We start from the raw sequence: 19,856 nt of genomic DNA on the forward strand, positions 1-19,856 counted from the left end.
AAGAATGGTCAGGAGAGCGGACAGAAGGCCGGTACCAACTGCTGTGTTTTGTGAAAAACATTTTGAAAACAGCTTAGTTCGACGCGCGTTCTCTATCACCGTGAACGGCGTTGTCCACGAGATTCCCCGCGATAAACCACGCCTGAAACCCTACGCTATACCCACGATATTTCCTGAGTATCCTAAGCATGCACCTTACTTTTCGTGAGTACCAGCAGGGGAAAAAAACAAGAAAAAAGGAGCAGTAGTGCTTTGATCTACTATACTGTTATGATGCACGAAAGATCACTGCCCAAAATTCTTGACCACAGTGTGCAGGCTTCCTTTGCGTAAGCTGAAGCTAGTGCCGACGCTGCTTTACTATTGCAATCCGCATTTTGACAATGGAGGCCTTGTCTATCTTAGTGACCTTGTCAACCGCTGTGAAGGCCGTGGAAGATGCTTTTACTGTGTTCTTTAGCAAAAACAAGTTAGATGTAGTGAGTCTAGCTGATTTTTCAGGTCAGCTGCAGACACTGACCTTTCCCCAACTAGGTTGCCCAGAGCATGAAAAACCAGCTTTGACAACACTTGTGAAGTTCTGTTTTCTTGAGGTTTCGTTTTTTTTAAAGGCATCAACAAAGAGAGGGAAGCGCAAAGGCAACGACAGAAGCTCTTTAAACTGCGTCACTGCCACTAGATCTATCTTCTTCATGTATGTGTGCATTATCTCATCTAGGCCTGTCTTATATGCCCGCGTTTGACTGTTGTTACGCGAGAATAAAATATTTGTTACGCTTAAATTAAAGATCTGTTTCCCATTTTCGTTCACTTATATCAGACATAAAAAGAAATCTGCACGTGTGTACCAGGTATTAAAAAATGTATAGTACACAGAACACCGCGTGCAGTCCATTTCACAGGCAAATTTTATTACTTATTATCCTATCCTTGTGGCCCAATGGGCATTATTAGGAGATAGGTACATGGTTTACAAACAATCAAAAACATTCAAACCTATGAGGACAACAATAAGATAATAGGCAGAAATAGAATCAAATAAAATAAAAAGAAAGTACAGCGAAATTCATGTCACTTCAAAAGATGATCTGCTACAGCGGTTTTCAACGGTTATGCATTAATATAACATCAATAGAACAGTAACGTAACCTTAGAATTCCTTTACTTTATTAGAATGAAAAATGCAACCTAAAAGTTACCCTTAAAAAAACTACGCTGCCATCACGGCTAGAATAAAAAACAAGTGTCCTTAGCTGTCGCCGAAGAGACACGAAGGCGAACGCCTTGTGAAGCTTACTCTAATTCACTCTAATCCTCCTTAATTAATACACCTTAATCCCTCTAATTCAGCCTTATCCCCCTTAATCCAACCACTATAATGAATAATTAAATTTGCTAATCATTTAGCATCTCCTATACACGGCTGGACATGCTTTGGTTCGTTTCTGGCCTTCCTTGGATCGTGTGATATGTTCTGTACCTCGCAACACGGCCTTGGAACATGCAGGTCAAGGCATTTGCCTTAGAAATTACGTTTTCTCTTCGCCAGCATAGAAACACATCAGGTTCCCGCTCGAAGCCCAGCTGAGCTAGCACACGCTTTTCACGCAAGCGACAAGCGCTAGAGAAGCCTGTTGTAATAAAAACTAACCCTGATTTATAAATCAGCTGCCCACATCTGAACTGTGCTGCTGCTACAGCTTAATAAAAACAAAAAGCGCAGCAGCCCGCTTGCCGATGCTGTGGAAACACGGCGGGCTACGAAGACCGGATGGTGCCGCGGCACCCTCCTGCACTGCAGCGCCCCTAGTGGCAGCCGCCGGCATTCATTGCATTTGGTGCCACCCGAGAGGCCGCGGACGGCACACTAGCCAGTATATTCTAGGCACTATACGTATGCTGTCTCCATAGGGCTGTCACTGTGGGCCCGTCTCCTTGCACCGTGGCTGGTGGTACTGTGCGATTTGAGGCGGTTTAATTGTTACTCTTACGCATCATCCAGTTCTAGTGTTTCCTGTGTTAGATGTTGCTTGCGAACTTCGCCAGATCATTCGCCAGCAGCCTTCATATGACGCAGTTATAACGGTCATCGGAGATCACGCCTGAAGACTGCGCTATGACTCGTGAGGAGCATCAAGAACTCGTCGCCGTGATCAGAAGCGTTCACGAAAAACTAAGGCTCGATTACCAGACAAGTGAGCGTTTCTACAGTTTCAAACGTCGCCCTCAGCAAAACCACGATTGCTGTTTTACCTTTACACGGCGAAGCCGCACAACAGACCTTGTTCTATTCTGAAGACCAATGACAGTCAAAGTTCGTACTATGGTTTCACGACACGATGTCACACCAGTAACTTTTTCTGTCAAGCTTTACGGATAAGACCTGCCACTGTAGAGTAGTTATGTTCAATATTTCCCACTGTCTTGTGCCACTTCGTATCAACTTTGGCTACAATTGAAATTGTCAATTGCTTCAACGCGCAGAACAAATAAGAAACTCCCGCTTAACTTTGCATATTCGATCGGAAGGTCAACAATCAACAAAAGCGACCAGGTAAAATACCTAGGCATTAATCTCGCGCCTAACCTTAACTAGGAGCCTCCTATTTCGACCATGTGTCAAAAAGCCATAGGCAAACTATCCTTTTTAAAAAGGAAACTGCGCGCAGCATCACCACACCCCAAACTAAATGCGTACAATACAATACTAAGACCATGCCTAGAATACGCTGATCTAACCGGGAGCCCTCATCAAAAATGCCTTATAAATAAAATAGAACGCATACAAAAATTAGCAATTAGGTTTGTATATTCGGACTACAAAAGGCAGTCCAGTATCTCAGGTCTGCTAGCAAGGGCAAACCTAAAATCCCTCTCGCAGAGAAGAGCAATTTCGCGACTAAAATTCGTCTATCAATTATACCGTGGTCATTTCCAGATAGCACATTCTCATTGCCTGCAAGATCCTCCAAAACGCTCAACCAGACTAAATCATTCCAAAACAATCTTCCCCCAAGTCGTGTTAATGTTCACAAGCATTCTCTTTTTCCGTCGGCCATTTCCCAGTGGAACAAGTTAACTAACGTTATTGTGTGTTGCAATAACATCGACTCTTTTATTAACCGCATTCACTGCATTGACTTGTCATCATGATTTTTTTTTATCATTGCATTTCTGTACCACTCCTGCACAGGCCATGAAGGGCCTGCAGTATATTCAAATAAAAAAATATGTTTGGGGCAAAACATGTGGGCACACTCCGACCCAATATGTGCGCTTTTATTTCAGATGGAGATGGGGACCAGGTTTGGAGGGACCACTGTGAAGACATAGAGACGAGAAGCAAATATGCTGAGAGCATGCTTCAGCTGGCCACAACCATTTGGCCTTACAAGGACCGCATCGAGTGGTGCTACCACACGATGAGGCAAGCACACGTACACCCTATAATGGTGATAGCAGATTAGATAATACAGATCACAAACAGTCCTTTGTGTAGTGTCTTCCTTAGGAGGTCTGTTATCGCAAAATGCATTCTGAACAGAAAAGGATTCTTGACTCTGGTTAGGGTGAAAACTCGTACTTTTCTTCGTTTGTGCGCCAAGTTAGCTAACCACGGCGGGTTCGCTGATGTAAAAGAATAGAAGGAGTGTGTTATGCACCTTGAAACAGGCACAACAAAGTAGTTACACGTGCTACATTGTGCATGCTTTATGTCTTCCGTTTATGGGCTAATAAACAGTCTAGGGAGTGTTTGAAGTGGTCTTTTTTGGCTTTGCAAGGGCACTTATAAAGACTACTCTTATTCAAAATTCCTGCTCAATTCTGGTTTGCCTGGTCCTCACCAGCAGTGTTCCACGGTATTTTGCTGCCCCAGGAAAATTCGAGTGACTGCACACCTGTGCACACTCGTTGTGCCAAATTTATGTGTATTATATTGAAACGTTTCGACGTCACTTTGTAACGCTTTAGTAGTCGCAGTGATAAAGGCTGGAACATAGGTTTCCATATATAGGTACATTGTTCCATACCAGAGAGCCCACTGTTGTCAATGGCTTGCTGGTGAAGTGACACGAGAGGTGACAATGAAGCGCCACCCTAGGTGCCCGCCTGATTTTCCTGCAGCAGTAAACGGCCGCGGTCCTCAATACATCGATGTAATGGGGTTCTACTGTATTGTATTACGCGTACACTTTTTGTTCGACATTGTTTCCAGATATTTTTCAACATCCTTTATTCTGAAAGGGTGCTTTGTTCCCAGCGCACATTACGGGTGCCAATTATTATTGCCTGAACAGGGCATATCGAAATCAATGCAAATCATCAAAGAAAATGTGTGAATGTCCAAATTCAACTGCGCGACATGATGCGAGTTGATGAGCTTGCCTTGTCCACGGCAAGCAATGACAAAATGAAAGGAAATTTGAATTTTTGGCACAGTTGGCTTCAAACATTTTTCGAATGCGTTCTGACAAACTGTTGAATTTCCCAGGAGCTTGCACCCACAGCAAAGATAAATGTGTAGTTGAAAAAGCAGACAAATATTGCTACTGCAAAACAAGCTATTCATTCTAGAAAATACAATGCATCAGTTTGTAAGTATAATGCGCAGAAATGTAACAAAGAAGAAGGTAACGGGGGCTAAAAATTTTATTACGATTAAAACCATTGAAGAACAGCAGCGACGTGTTACACAAAAACAAACTGGCTACCCACACTACAACACAGGGAGACTTTGTCAAGGAAGAAATGCGTAAGTGCCAAAGAAAATCAGCTGTGAGTAGGACGGAAGATGGCCTAAATGATGGCTCTACCACTCATCACGATTGCATAAAAAAAAATCTCAAAAATGTGTGCATTCACACAGTCTCAGCATTTAAGCCAAGTTCAGCATAAGAACTAAGAGTGTTGCTATCTAGAATGATAACACCTTATCGCCCAAATTCAATTTTAATTGTGTCTGTTCTTGCCAGGGAGTACTTCTTTGGTGGCGGCCTCGAGCGCAGCCTGCGAAGGTACTACAGGAAAATGGGTCTGCCATGTTCCGAGTCCATGCTCGAGCAAGCCAGAGAGTAAGTACGGTCGATTCTAGCATTGGTGAATGCACAACATTAATTGACAAGGCACCAAATTAATTGCACCAGGAATTCCAGCCTCTAAAAAACACAAGCTGTTTGACGTGTTACTGTGTCAGCACTGCATTTCTGAGCTGTATGCATCATTTTCCTTCCATTCTGGCCGCACATTTACCAATTTTGTGCCGATATAACTGGGGCATTTATCGTGCCCACTTTTTTTGTGTGTGTGAGTGTGTGGAGTGGGACAAGTCTTGGTGCAATACTTGTAATCTGAAGAGGGTAAGGGAATGTGGAGAGCAGGTTGCAAGATTGGGTCAGACGGAGAGGAAGATTGTATGTGTCGGGTGCAGCACCAATTGATTAATTGTGTCAGTGATGCCGTGATCCCCGCTGCGATGGATGCGCACCTGCACTCGGCCGTGGCAGAAGGGGCGTGTCTCATTGACATTGCACCAGCGCTGTGGTCAGGCGCAATGTGTTACACTGCCGAAATTGCCCCGAATGGAGCGGCCTCTCGACTAGCGACACAGCACTTTCCGTGGGATTTACACAAGGTGCAGTGATTAACACATGGCATCGAATGCAATAGGTTTGCCCACTGAATTACGTTGGGAAGAGAGAGAAAAGTCTTTTTATCAATAATCCTAGTCTGGGTAGTTCATTGCATAGGAGGCTACAAAGCCCTCCTGTTGTGGAAGGGTCAAGTGATGGACCCCGAACTAATTGCCCTATGTGCACTATGCAGCAGCTTTAACCAACAGATGATAAAGCTCAGTGGCAACGAGAAGGAGCTAAGGCAGTCACACAATGTGAAGTTTCACTTACTTCGACAATCGTATCTGATAGTGTCTGCATGACTTCTCGCTCTTCATTAGCAGCAGAAAACATTGTGTCAGGTTATATGGGGAGCCATGGCACCATGCTCCAAATATAATTACATAGTTCCTTTCATTTTATTTTTTTAGTTTCTTCCAGTTTTGGGTTTCAGAGTTTGGCAAGCTCAACCACCAGGCAGATGAGCATTGCAGGAAAGCCAGCCTCTACATTCCCTTGAAAGCGTACAGATGGCCATGCAGACGAGGCTGCTTTGGTTAATGAGGAAGCGAGAGCTGGGGAGCAGGAAAGGGGAGGGTTTTTTTTTAGGTGATTTTACGGTGGCTTTGTGGTAGTGAAATTATACACATAGTGCACCGTGTGTGAGGGGGCCTCTGATGGCCACCTAACGGGTACAGCCGCAGGCGAAAACTTCTTGCAGCCAGGATGGCTGACATTCACGACTGTGATTTCCTCTTTGCCCGGGTGCCAGACCGCCGCTTCTTCAGCGGCAGCTGCAGGAAAGCCGCTGTCGACTGCCTCCTATCCCGAGTGCACTTAGCAAGGCTCTCCACCAGCACACGCGATGCATATACATGGCAAAAACTGTTCTAGTCGTGAGTCTCACATCACAGAAACTGTCACAGCATGATGGCTGTGCAAGGGCGCAGGGCTGATGGCATGGAACAGGGCAGCTGAAGGGGTGTTTTCACCGTGCATGGGTTTTGGGCCCACCAGCCATTATCTGTGTCTGCACAATCTTATCTGCATAAACAGAGCTATCCTCCTGCACACCTCTGGTTCCTTGTGGCACTGCACCGCTCTCCGACCAGTACTCTTGGAGCAGCATGGTCGGCACTCTGTTGCAAACATTAGTGCCCAGTGCATTCATTTATTACATAGTACCTCGCAGAATCCACGCGTGTGGCACCGTGAAAGAAAAAAAAAGGGGAGGGGGAATACAGGAAAAGTATGCATAAAAATCATGCGCTGTAAACACGTTAAATATATAAAATGCAATGAAAGCACAGTGTTACCTTACAAACTAGAATAACATAAGAACGTGTAAATAAAATGCAATACTAAAAATACAGTCAGCAGTACTTCTACTGGGAAGGGTAACATTTGGACACTTCGAACCCACAGAAAAACATATATATATAAATAAACACAAGCAGACAAAAACTATGCAGCATGTCTGATCAAGGAATAAAAACATCTTTTTTTAAGAATATACAAAAATGTAGGAAACACAGCTTGCAAGGATGCCAGGTTAAATATGAATGCACAAATCAGCAAGGATGGTGTTCAAAAGGAACAATCAAGATCCGTGACATGAAAGTTAAGACCCCTGTCACGGTGACGCTGTACAGCATGTAAGAATAGCCACATCTCCGCCCATCTCAACTTTGAAGAAGCAGTCGTTACTTGCAGAACGTTACAGAATGTTACTTACGTTCCTGGACTACCTGGAGAAGTGCAGTGAAAAAATCTGTACTTCGGCTCGGTAGCATTCGCCGCACTGCCGCATAAAGTTGTCGCCATGTGTACCTACGTTCGCATGCTGTTCTGTATAAAGTTTATTCTCTCTCTCCACGTCAATGTCCGTTGCTTGGTGTATGCTGATCAGGAGGAGGCCCGCCAGGCATTCAGCTGTCATAGCAGATCACCTGAATGTGATGGTCCAGTGTAGTGCAAAGAAGCTTCTCTCGGCCCTGACGCTTGCACACGGCAGGGTCTCTCCAACGTGCAAAAGAGCCTTCACATTGGGGAAGACATATGTGTCCATTGTCTTGATCAGGCTGCGTATGTTCGCTTCCGTGAAGCCCTATTTTGCACAGCAGTTGTGCCATTCCTTCATCCATGCTTAGTGAGCAAGATTTGGGCAAGCCAGCCTCCCTGAAGAGCAGATCTTGTCGGACATCTGCGGTAAAATGTACAGGCTACCATGGGCGTACTCACATGCGTCCTGCAGGCATCAAGCAGCCATGTTGGAAGGACAGCTACCAGCATTCCAGTGATCATACAGCGGAGGAGACCCCTTACAGAGCAGTGAGGTGCACCATGTCCACCTTCCCTCTCCCCCACCCCTCCTTTCTTTTCCTTGTCGAATGGTGGGCATGGCCAAGGCTGACATCCATGCCAACTTTGGTTACGGCGAGCTTCTTACGTGCTGGCAGGTTCTCTTCAATACATTAACCTTTCTTGTCTCTCTGGGGCAAAAAAAGAACAGAAACAGCTTGGAAGAAGGACTTCATAAGTTTGTCACGTGCCGTAAGCTGGCGCTGTGTACACTAATTTTAGTGGGGAGATCAGGACATCCGGACATCCCCCTTGGATCCACACATGGTTACATCTATCCCTCTGTTTTCAGAGTCCTGGGATTTGCTGAGGAAAAGGTGCGGCTTCTGGACGTTGGAAGTTGCTACAACCCTTTCAGTGCTTATGGAGATGTTGATGCCCTTGCCATCGATTTGACACCTGCTACAGAGGTAACAACTCCTGTGTGACTACGATGGATTGCGAGATAGAGAGAACATTGACAGTGGTTGGTCTGTCTGGTAACTAATTATCTTGCCAACATTCCCATCTCTTTATTTGTCTAATTCCTATGTGTACTTTTGTTTATGCATAATTTTTATGGGCAGCTAGGAGCTATGCATCCTTTCGTTTGGTAGAAATCCACGTGCGCATTCTGCCAAAAGCACCATTTGCATGCATATCGTGTGGTTTTGCAGAAAACTGCGTCCGCGTCTACCAAAAGATGCATGTGCATACTTGTGCATATTTTATACTGGCTGTGGACTATAGTGTAGAGATAACGGCGCCTAATTTTACTTTAAGGGCTATGCATGTTGGTTGGCTTTAAAAAGTGACATGTAAACTTGGTAGCACTACTGAGGCATTGATGAGCATCTCATGATTTATGTAGGCATAACTTCCTTTCAAGTGTTGTTATTAATCTCCACATTTCACCCCCATAAGTTACTAATGGCAGGACACATAGAACCAATATTCTCTTTTCAAGGATATCTCTAGGCTGCCATTGATACTTGTGAGTGTCTGAAAAATGTCAGTGTCTGAAAGTGTCAGTTCATCTATATTTATTTATGTATTTATTTATTTATTTATTTGAAATACTTTCAATGCCATTGCAGCATTGCAGAGAGGAATGATGCAGTTGTGGTAGGTTGTTGCATATGTAGATCTTGAATGTAGATTGATCAAGGTTGCTGGCGATGGGGGCGGGGAGGTGGTTTCATTCCGATGACGTCTTTAGCACGAATGAATGAAAGCTCAAGTTGGTGCGGCAGCCTGTCACTCGAACTTTAAAACAAGGATCAACACAGATTTAGGAAGGCACAGTAAAGCGAGCATTCTTAAGATTATAGCTAGTGAAAACGATTTTATGAAAAGAATAAAGACGGTCAACTGCTCTTCTGCAAGATAGATCAGGAATGATAAGGGAAGACTTCAATGCAGACACGCTGGAAGTACGAGAACAACTGGAGTAAATAAAACGAGCTTCACAGTTCTGGATGGCCTTAAGCAAAGAAATGAACACTAATGATGAGGGACCCCAGATAGATGATGCATTTTCTAGTTTGGGCCTAACTAATGTTTTGTAGAGCATTAGTTTTAGTGAGACGGGGGCTGGAGAAAAGTCAACAGCTCATAAAATCACATTATTGTCCATATTTTCTTCTCATAATTAATTCTGATAGAAATAAGATTATTCGCTGTGGTGTGCCTCTTCACACAATTCTCCCCTTCCTTATCGTCAGACTGTGCCTTCTGCCAGGCTCCTGCCAAGCATATCCCAGATGAAAAAATTTCCAGTTCTAGCTGGATTATTGAATGACAAATTTTGTCCAGTTGGATCATTTTCCGGCAGGTGCACACTTTTTCCCGTTGGGATTGCAAGTTTTGATCCAGCAAGAAAACATTTAGTTCCCGCTGAGAAGCTTGCGATTTCCAGCTGAAAAATGCTGTGCTCCTCGCTGCAATCAGTTGACATCTCAGCTAAGAGCATTTACCCACTGGAATGTTCATTAATTCCAGCTGGAAACAGGAAACGTTCCTATTAAATTTGCAGCTTTAAACCACATGCCACTTTCTTTGGTGGTGAGCCATGACCGTTGGAAATCCCAGGTGAAGGTTCCCATACAAGTGGGATTCAAGCTGGCCATATCTCAAATTTTTACTGGCTGTCATTGCTTGTCTCCTAGTTGGTTCCTAATGTGACTGGCAGCCAGGCCAGTTGGTCTAGTGAACTCACTGCCCGCGTTCAAAGGAGCTTGGTGTTGAAACTTTAAATCATTTTTTTTTATGCTTGCAGCAGGTGTTGTGGAACTACGTCTTGCATGCACCTGTTTATGCGTTTTCCTGTACTTCACCATCTCAAAGAAATGTTTGCACCCAGTCTGCACAAATGCAATCACGAATTCATATGCTCAATTTCACCAAAATTAAGCTTCATTAACATCAAATGGGTAGTATCAATAGCCCTTAAACAGTACCATGGTTACCTTCCCCACTACCGCACCTTGCCCAGTTTACCTGATGTAATGTCACCATCCCTGTTCATCCTGAGCTATCTTGCTGCACAAACCATGTGGTGATTATTAGCTCCGTTTTCCTATTAGTCATTTCTTGATCAATAATTTCAACCATGATTTCATGTTAAGCAGATCTTAAAGCGCATTGGGATATAGACAAAATTTTATAGAAAAGAAGACAGGGCAAAGAGTCTGTGAAAATCTGTAAAGCTTGTCTGTGTTCTTATGCACTTCAATATCTGTTCAAGATTAACTTTAACCAATTGGCACATTTTGCCACCTTGTTCCAAGCATGAGCTCAGCTGTCTTATGTGCCTTTTTATGTGGTGGTTGTTTTGCATTAATTTGAATGCCTACAGATCAAGGCAAGAAAGGTTCGCGAATGTGAAGTTCCAGTGCAAGAACACCCTGAATGCACCTCGATTATTTTGGATAGGCTCCACATAACCGCTCACAGCAGAAATTGCAGAACTCAAAAAAACCAGCCCGCGAGAGACAGTCCAACCCACTCAGGCCCCTGCAGTAGAAACGCCCATGGAGATCCCCGTAGCGGAACCGACGGCCAATGGTCTACCCAAAAAGAGGGCGCTGGCAGTTCATGCCTCAGACAAGAGCGCCAGTGTTCGTAAATTGGAAAAAACAATAGATAAAATTGATGAATCCCTCGAAAAAGTTCAAATTGTGATTGACAAACTCACTGAGGCCGTCAGATCACTAGGAATCAGATGCGACAATCTGGAGCGCCACGTTTCTACAATGGCTACAGCTACATCGTTGGACAAAGTAAATAACACCGACACTGAAAGGTCGGCAGCGGCTGCGCTTCGCAGCATTTTATAACACAAGCTAACTGCTACGTCCCACCATGGCGGCACATCACAGGGTAATTAATATCTGGCAATGGAACTGTAGGGGATTCCATCGTAAAAGGAATGTCCTCCAACAGTTCATTCGGACCCACCAGGAAAAGCCACATGTAATCCTATTACAAGAAACGCTCACGGATACGGTCAGCCTACCGGGCTATAAATCGCATACCCAATATGGTGATGGGAAGAGGGGAATCAGCACATTAGTTACCAACAAATGTGCGTTCATAGCCCACGATTTGAATCTTGAATCCAATAAGGTTGAGCACTCGCTCGTTGAAATCATCCCCAACGGACAGTTCAAGACAAGTATATTTATACTTAACATATATAGTAGACCCAAAGACCTCAGGCAAAGATTCGCGGCAATTATCAACAAGGCTACAAGCAAGGCCAAGACATTCCCACTACTGGTGGCCGGAGACTTTAACGCTCCGCATCAAGCATGGGGGTACCAACAAGCTAACCGCAAGGGCGTTGACCTATGGCAAACTACAGTCAATAATAACCTCACGCTTATAACAGATCCGGCTTTTCCGACCAGGATCGGCAACTCCTGCTCCAGGGATACCACACCTGACCTCTTTTTCATACGGAATGTGGAATCGGCATCTTGGTCCAACCTCCAAGTGGACCTTGGCAGTGATCACAACATCCTGGCCACCTCCGTCAACGTGAGAAGCGGGGACCTCAAAGAGTTCGCTATTACAGATTGGGATTGCTTTCGCAAGGTTAGGGAAGAGCGAGCACAAACACATGACTCAGCACTTAGCCTAGAGCAGTGGGCTGAACAGTTAAAGGAACATATCAGCGCGGCGACAAAGAAAATCCAGACTGAATTGGAGGTAGACAGGATGGATAGCCGCCTCGCTCATCTTCTAGAAGCTAAAACGTCACTGCTGAACAGATGGAAAGGGCAGAAACTCAACCGAAGGCTCCGAAAAAAGATCACGGAGCTCAACAAAACTATAGAAGATCACTGCCAAACCTTGAGCAGACAACAGTGGGATGAGGTCTGCAATTCCGTGGATGGCCAGATGCGAGTTGGAGCTAAATGGAACCTCCTCAAGCATCTGCTCGATGATACCAACACCAAGTCAAACCAAAGACAAGTGATAGCGAAGGTTCTACACCAGGCATCACAATCAGAGACATTGCAGACCGTACTCGACAGACTCGCTCGCATGTATCTGCCACTGGGAAACTCGAGTGACGAAGACTATCCCCCCTACAAAGGTTCCTCTTGCCCCGAGCTAGATAACCCTTTCACGGCATGCGAAGTAAGGGAAGCTCTCCAGAATCTAAATGGCAGGTCGGCCCCTGGTCCTGATGGCATCCCCAACCGGGCCCTCAGAAACCTGGACGACTGCTCTATAGAATGGTTGACAGAGGAGATTAATGGAATATGGGAACGAGGGCTTGTTCCGGAGTCCTGGAAAATGGCCTCGGTCATCCTCATTCCAAAGCCTGGAAGGCCCCCGAGTCTCTCAAACCTCAGACCCATTTCACTCACGTCCTGCGTGGGGAAAGTAGCGGAACATGTTATACACGATCGAATTTCCAAGCACATCGAGAAACAAGGATTGTTTCCGTACAACATGATTGGCTTTCGTCCGGCCCTGTCAACGCAAGACGTGATGAAGCTTATCAAGTGTCAAATCATTGACAACACCACAAGAGATGTAAGAGGCATCTTAGGCTTAGACCTGGTGAAGGCCTTTGACAATGTATCCCATGCTCACATTCTTAACTCCATCTCCGAGCTCAATTTGGGAGACGCCTTTCACAGATACATTAGCTCGTTCCTACGGGATCGCAAGGCCACGCTCAAAATCGGTGACCTCAAGTCCGACAATTTCATTTTGGGCCCCAGAGGCACGCCACAAGGAGCGGTAGTCTCACCACTGCTTTTTAACATCGCCATGAAGAAACTATCGGAAAGGCTCTCCAACATAGAAGGGATCAATCATACGCTCTACGCTGATGATATCACAATCTGGTGCACCGGAGGAAGCGAAGGAGCTGTTGAATCAGGCTTACAGGAGGCCGTAGATCAAACAGAGATGTACCTGGAAAATACGGGGCTTAGATGCTCCCCGAGCAAGTCTGAGCTCCTCCTCTACAGGCCAGTCAGGAGAGGTCCCAAACCTAGAGGCTGGAAACCATTGTCAGAAATAAACATCAAGCTCCACACTAAAAGCGGCTGTACCATCCCCAGAGTAGACACCATTCGGGTACTTGGCATGTTCATCGAATCCAATGGCAGTAACAATACGACACTCAACAAGCTCACAGCCAAGACTGAGAACATGATCAGACTTATCAACAGAGTCTCGAATAGGCGTGGAGGCTTAAAGGAAGACAACCTCCTCAGGTTGTTCCACGCCTTCCTCATGAGTCATATAGTTTATGTGGCAGCCATGCACAACTGGTATAACTCCGAGAAGAAACGATTAAACACGCTCATCAGAAAAAGTATTAAAAAAGTACTAGGCATTCCGTTACGGGCGAGTACGGATCTCCTTATGCAACTAGGAGTGCACAACACATTGGACGAGATAATTGAGGCCCAGGAGTCAGCCCAACTGGCCCGTCTATCCTGTACCCCGGCTGGAAAGAAGATCCTGGCGGTTCTTGGGATCAACCCTATCCTCATGGAAGAGCGGAAATATGAAATTTCAGAAGATCAAAGGAACAACATACGAGTTGCACCGTTTCCTCGTAACGTTAATCCTCAACACAACGTAGGCAGACGCAGGGCAAGAGCCCTCGCCCTCCTCAAGCGTACCAAGGACGATTCCTACTCGGCATGTTTTGTCGACGCCGCCCATTATGGACAGTCATCTAACTTCGCTATTGCCCTCGTTGACCACAACGGACAGATAGCGAATGCGGCTTCCCGGAAGTGCTCAACAGCAACCAGAGCGGAGCAGGTCGCAGTTGCTATAGCACTCCTAGACAACAGCAGATCACAAATCTTCACTGATTCGAGATCGGCGGTCAGGGCTTTCGCTTCAGGATCCATTGCTGAGGAGGCTCACAAGATTCTCAAGAACAAGATCATTTCTCCGCACACCATCACGTGGTTTCCGGCTCACCTCGAACCCCAGCTTGACTCGTTTCCCAATCTTAATGACATTGCCCACTCCCAAGCGCGCGCACTAACCCACCGCGCGGGAGCAGGATCGAGCTCAGACTCCGGGGTCCTCGAGTTTCGGGACACTCTCACAACTTTCAGCGAAATTACTACGCACTATCACCTGGGTAGGAGGACTTATCCTTCCCCTCACAGCAAACTGGCTAGACCTCTGGCGTCCACTTTACGCATGCTTCAAACTAAATGCTATCCAAACCTGGCCCTTTTCCACACGATCACTCCAGAGGTTTTTAGCTCTACTTGCCCCGACTGTGGGGCTGTTAGCAATCTCGCACACATGCTCTGGCGATGCCCCTCGTTACAGGGACCCAATCGCATCACAGAAGAAGAATGGAGCTCTGCCATCCAGAGCTCAGACCTTTCACGTCAAACCTGGGCTGTCCAGAGAGCCCACGATGCGGCGGTTAGGCTCGGCCTACCCGTCCCCACGTGGGAGCGGCCCGCAGCTCTGCCCTAGGGCAAAGCTTCTCAGGACCTTGTAATTAAAGTTCTTTGTCTGTCTGTCTGTCCACATAAGCACTATAGTATTCGCTTCTTAATTGCAAGTGCAATTCTAGGCACAAATTTTTTGCAGAATTGTTTGCTGTGAGGCTTCGGCAACAGAGCTACACAAACTCAGACGCACCTCATGTGCAGAAACATTTCATACAACATTCAAACTGTTGACCTCATGTGCATGCCATTCAGGATAAAAAGATATATATAACCTGTTAAATTGCATTCAGAACATAAATGAAATAAGTGTCGTTACAGTAATTACTTCCAGGTGGTAGAATAAAGGCTGAAGGTAAAAACGCAGCCTAGTACAAGAAAAACCATCGACATGTTGTGGCCTGAAGTCATTAACGTCTTCCACAGATCAAACTGTTCCAAAATACTACTGAATGAATGAGATGCACACAAATTCTTCCCAAAAACTGATTTTTGTATCACTAACACACACATGTAACATGCACTATACGAAACTGGCATCATTATTTTTTGTAAATTGCTCTCGCACCTGTAGTACTGCTGCTTGCTGTCAGTAAAAATTGCAGTTAACAATGGAGTAATTGTAACACCTTTTAACATTACGTATTTACAGTGCACACAACAAGATCATACAACAGAATATACGTAACTAACGAACCTCTAAAATATGTTGGGAACTACAATGATGTTTTTCTTTTTTGGCAGAAGTACTATAGCTGAAGGACTTTTCATTGTGGGGAAAGTATGGTCATATTGTGAACATGACCACTTTGCAGAACAACTTATGCTCAAACAGAGCAACTGCCCGGTTAGACAACATCGGCAGTGTAGCACGATTGGCAAAACGCCGTGTGGATCAAGCTTGTGTTGACCAGCTTTCACAGTCACGAAATGAAGATGTACTAACACAGTGTGCTGTACATTTGGGAAGCAGGTTCCTTCATACGACTAAGCAATTGCACGGTAGCAGCTCTCGCACACAGTTGTGACCTGTTGAGACAAACGCTACACTCTTAAGAATGTTTGTACACTTTAGAGCTTGTCTTGTCCCACAAACATAACTGTCATCTGCCTTGCCTGGGCTTCCTTCCCGAAAACTCTGCGCTCACCACTTTCCTGTTGAGAATGCAATGTCACATTGATGACGCACATGGCCTTCGTGACCTGGAAGAACCAGGCATGCATTGTTAAAGGAAAAGCACACAACACAGATGACAGTTGTTGTGTCACAAGATAAGGCACAAAGGGTGCAAACTTTTTCAAGAGCGTAGTCCAGACTTCAAAGAAACTCAAACAAAGGTGGCATTTTCTTGCTCACTCTAGTCAATAAAAATATTTCTGTTGCTGCATATTTTTTTGTTCCGAACGCCAGCTAGGCTGTAATTTGGACATCTTGTAGCTGAACATCAAACGTTTTTAAATGTGCCTAGAAAGCTACCACTAAGGCCAGCCACTTTAGCCAGTGAATACCACTTCCAGCTGGAAAATGCTGTGTTCAGATATTCCACTTGAAAGTGCTAATTCGAGCTGAAGTCTGGCTGAGGTGGATTCCGTTTCCACCTGAACACTGCTATTCCAGTTATTTTCCACTGGAAAATTCCATTTGCAGTTGTTTCCATGTAGAGGTACTAATTCCACCTGGAAAACTGCTCGAGATGGATTCTGTTCCGCAGCTGGCATTCCAACTATGTCCGGCTGGTTAAGAAAATTTTGCAACTGGATGTGTTAATTGCAGCCGGAAATCTGGCTGAGAATTCACGTGCCATTTTCATCTTGATGGCTTTTCTGCCGCACTTGATCGCCTCATGGCTGAGCTTGCCACATTTTAGAATACTAGATTTAAGGCAAACTATTTGGCATTACATTCAGAGCCTGGTCCTGAATATGCCAGGTGCTTTCTGGGATTGGTAGTGTAGTAACGAAGACTCGTGTTATGACAAAAATGCGGTATGATAGCCGTTAGTGGGAAGACAGTGATACTCTGTTCCCTAACTGTATTTTTTGTGGTTTAGATATACCACTTTGCGAGTATTCTTGGCTGTTGTGTACCTACATGAGCAGGCTCTTTCAGACATGTCACAAAAGTCATGCAACTGTGCTGTGACATTTTAGTGCTGCTGCTGACTCTTCTACAATTATCCTGTTATGTTTATGGCTGGATGCTGAAGTGCATAGGATGTTGAGGACTCAAAGTGATTAGCAGTAGTCGAACAAGGATTGTCGCTACGGCAAACAGCTAGGGGACCGGCCTTCTTCAGGGCCCTGAGGAGGACAACTCCCCTTGTCAAAACGTTGGCCCCAGCCTGAGACATCTCTTGTTTGACAAATGGTTGATCAGGTTTGCTTGATGTTTTATAAACCTGTTCCAAAAAATGCCTCCTACGAAACACAAGACTGTTCGTAGACATCCACAAAAAGCTTTTACAGCATCTCCCAAATGGTTTATAATTGTGTTCTTCAAGGAGTCATTCAGCCAAGGACATTTATTATACAATCTGTAGATGGCTAATGCATGCATTGTTGGCATCTAAAAAGTACTTTCTCAAAATAAATTTATACTATTTCTGTGTCTTCTATAAGATGTGCATTGTGGCAAGGCATTTTAGGCGTAGCTTACTTTCAATGATTCAAAATGAGTTTATTCATTTCACCATTCTTTCAGCCATGTTAACTGGTCCTAAGAAGTGCATGTCCTTTTCTGTGGGGGAATACACCAAGGAGCAGATGGGAGTCCACTACTGCCCATGCATAACTCATAGTTACTCATGCACCTGTCTATAACGCACCCATAAATGTCACCCATAAATGCATAGTTACCCATGCACCTGACATAGATGTACCAATAAGTATCATCCATAAATGCATGGTCAGCCATGCTTTAAGGAGTGGTGCCAGGCTCCAGTCACCCATGCATGCATTTATTCAAGCACTTCACAATGTACTTCTCTCGTTTGCAAGGGATTGGTACCGTACTGCAATGTGTAGAGACTGCTTACATACTGTCATTCCCTATGGCAAGTGTTTCGTGTTTATTACTTTGCTCCTCACATGGGAAATCTGGCTGCACACTCATATAAAACTGGCTTTTCATTGTCTCAATGAATGCTGCAAGCATTGTTTCAATGCTTGCAGCTCCAGGCTCTAGTCCTATGTGAAGAATGTGCGTGACACATGTCGTTGCCTCACCATACACGTGTACATTTATTTCAAATACCCTCAAGTTCAAATGACATACCCTAAAAAAAAATACCCTCAAGTTCAAAAGCTGCATCGAATGCTCATATGATTACGTTGCTACGGCTAGTTTAACTTCTCTGGTGCGGTGGTTTGAATGCCTAAAAATTAGCAGCTAAGATTTTGAAACTCGCATGGAACATAAATTTTATTTTTTCCCTAAAGCAAAAGTTCTTATAGTGTCATTCCTGATAACAAATCAGCTGATACAAGAGCAATCTCTCTTCATATCAGCAATAAAAGCCTCAGATGTTTTTTATACACCAACAGCATTTTCGTTTTGTAAAGTATGTTACTATTTGCCTAAAAGCACACTTTTTAGCATGATGGCAGCCTAAATTAAATTTTACCCTGTGCTATCCTTTTTCTTTTGCAGGATGTCATACAGTGCGACTTCTTGAAGCTGATGGTTGTGCCCGGACAGGACGAGAAGGCAGCCAGCAGTGTTAAAACACCTCTGGAGGCACTGCCCGAGGGCAGCTTCCAGGCAGTTGTTTTCTGCCTCGTCCTCGAGTACTTACCATCCTGCACACAGCGATGGTCCTTCTGCCGTAAGGCAGCCTTACTGCTTAAGCCTAACGGTCTACTATTCATTGTGACACCAGACTCCAAACACCAGCGACGAAATGCTGCCATGATTGCAAGCTGGCGAAGAGCACTTGAGCACATTGGACTTCTCAGAGTTCGCTACGAGAAGAGGCAGCACCTGCATTGCATGGCTTTTAGGAAACACGCTCATCATCAGACAGACGAAAGATGTGACCTAAGTATCACCGAACACCAAGGAACTGTAATGGAGGAGGTGTGTAGAGGTGACGCGTGTACACATGACTTGAGAAATTTAATGCACCGCTCTGATGGTTCAGCGATTAGCAACAAAGAAAATGTTGCCTCACGTATCATCCGCACAGCAAATGACAGCAGAGGTAGTATGGCTGAACGTTACAGTAAGACATCTGGCGCTGAGCATGAGGGAGCAGACAAAGAACGTCCAAGCTCCAATGTTGCAGAATCAAGTATGAGTGTGACAAAGTCTGTTGCTGAGCACACAGATGAAGGTTTGAGAAAAGCAGCAGTAGTAGCCAATGCACCTGCAAGCAACATTAGTGCGAGATACCAGAGCGATACGGTAGACATGGGAGTCAACAAAAGTTTCGCAGATACTGCGGAGTCTCACATTCATAGTGTATGTGCAAGTGATTTCACTGCTCATGAAGAAAGCATTGCTCAGCTAATGTACATACCGCAGGACTCACGGGACTATGTGGCTTTGTTCACCAGGAACACTACTGAGGAGCGGACTAGCGCTGAAGACATTTCTCTGAAAGATGGGTTTCTGGAGCTTCCGCATTTAGATGACACGTAAAATAAATATGTGTGTTGCTTTGCTCTATTGAAGTCCTGCCTTTCTATGTATTTGCATTTCAGCAAGCTTCAAGGATGCTCTAGCCTGCCAAATTGCGGGGGAGCAAGAAAACTTGCGTGTGTGGAGCTCGATTAATTGTAAAATTGCACTTCATCAGAACGTTGGCACTCCTGACCGCATTCCATTTTTCGCATGATGGGTGCCTGAGATCGAGGACAGGATGTCTGAAGCATATCCACAATGGCCCGGTTTGCTGATAGGCAATGATATGTGAAGTGCAAAATACTCGCCCAGACGACATACCACTAT

At 44.9% G+C, this 19,856-nt stretch overlaps 1 protein-coding gene across 1 annotated transcript; it reads left to right on the forward strand.

Annotated features, from left to right (window-relative positions):
* Positions 1 to 1,887: 1,887 nt before the first annotated feature.
* Samtor (S-adenosylmethionine sensor upstream of TORC1) lies at positions 1,888 to 19,579 on the forward strand. The gene is made up of 5 exons (XM_065427937.2): positions 1,888 to 2,195; positions 3,289 to 3,427; positions 4,974 to 5,072; positions 8,266 to 8,383; positions 18,558 to 19,579. Exons 1-5 carry the CDS (start codon positions 2,117 to 2,119, stop codon positions 19,545 to 19,547), a joined length of 1,425 nt encoding a protein of 474 aa, XP_065284009.1. The 5' UTR covers positions 1,888 to 2,116; the 3' UTR covers positions 19,548 to 19,579.
* The last annotated feature ends 277 nt before the right edge of the window (positions 19,580 to 19,856 follow it).

The sequence above is a fragment of the Dermacentor albipictus genome, chromosome 10 (assembly GCF_038994185.2).
Source record: "Dermacentor albipictus isolate Rhodes 1998 colony chromosome 10, USDA_Dalb.pri_finalv2, whole genome shotgun sequence".
NCBI lineage: Eukaryota > Metazoa > Arthropoda > Arachnida > Ixodida > Ixodidae > Dermacentor > Dermacentor albipictus.

What these genes read in the sequence shown, in the direction of transcription:
- Samtor (XM_065427937.2), top strand. Translation starts at nt 2,117, where the DNA reads ATGACTCGTGAGGAGCATCAAGAACTCGTCGCCGTGATCAGAAGCGTT. An exon ending in AAGGCTCGATTACCAGACAA is followed by an intron (nt 2,196 to 3,288) that starts GTGAGCGTTTCT and finishes CTTTTATTTCAG; the next exon opens with ATGGAGATGGGGACCAGGTT. An exon ending in TGGTGCTACCACACGATGAG is followed by an intron (nt 3,428 to 4,973) that starts GCAAGCACACGT and finishes TGTTCTTGCCAG; the next exon opens with GGAGTACTTCTTTGGTGGCG.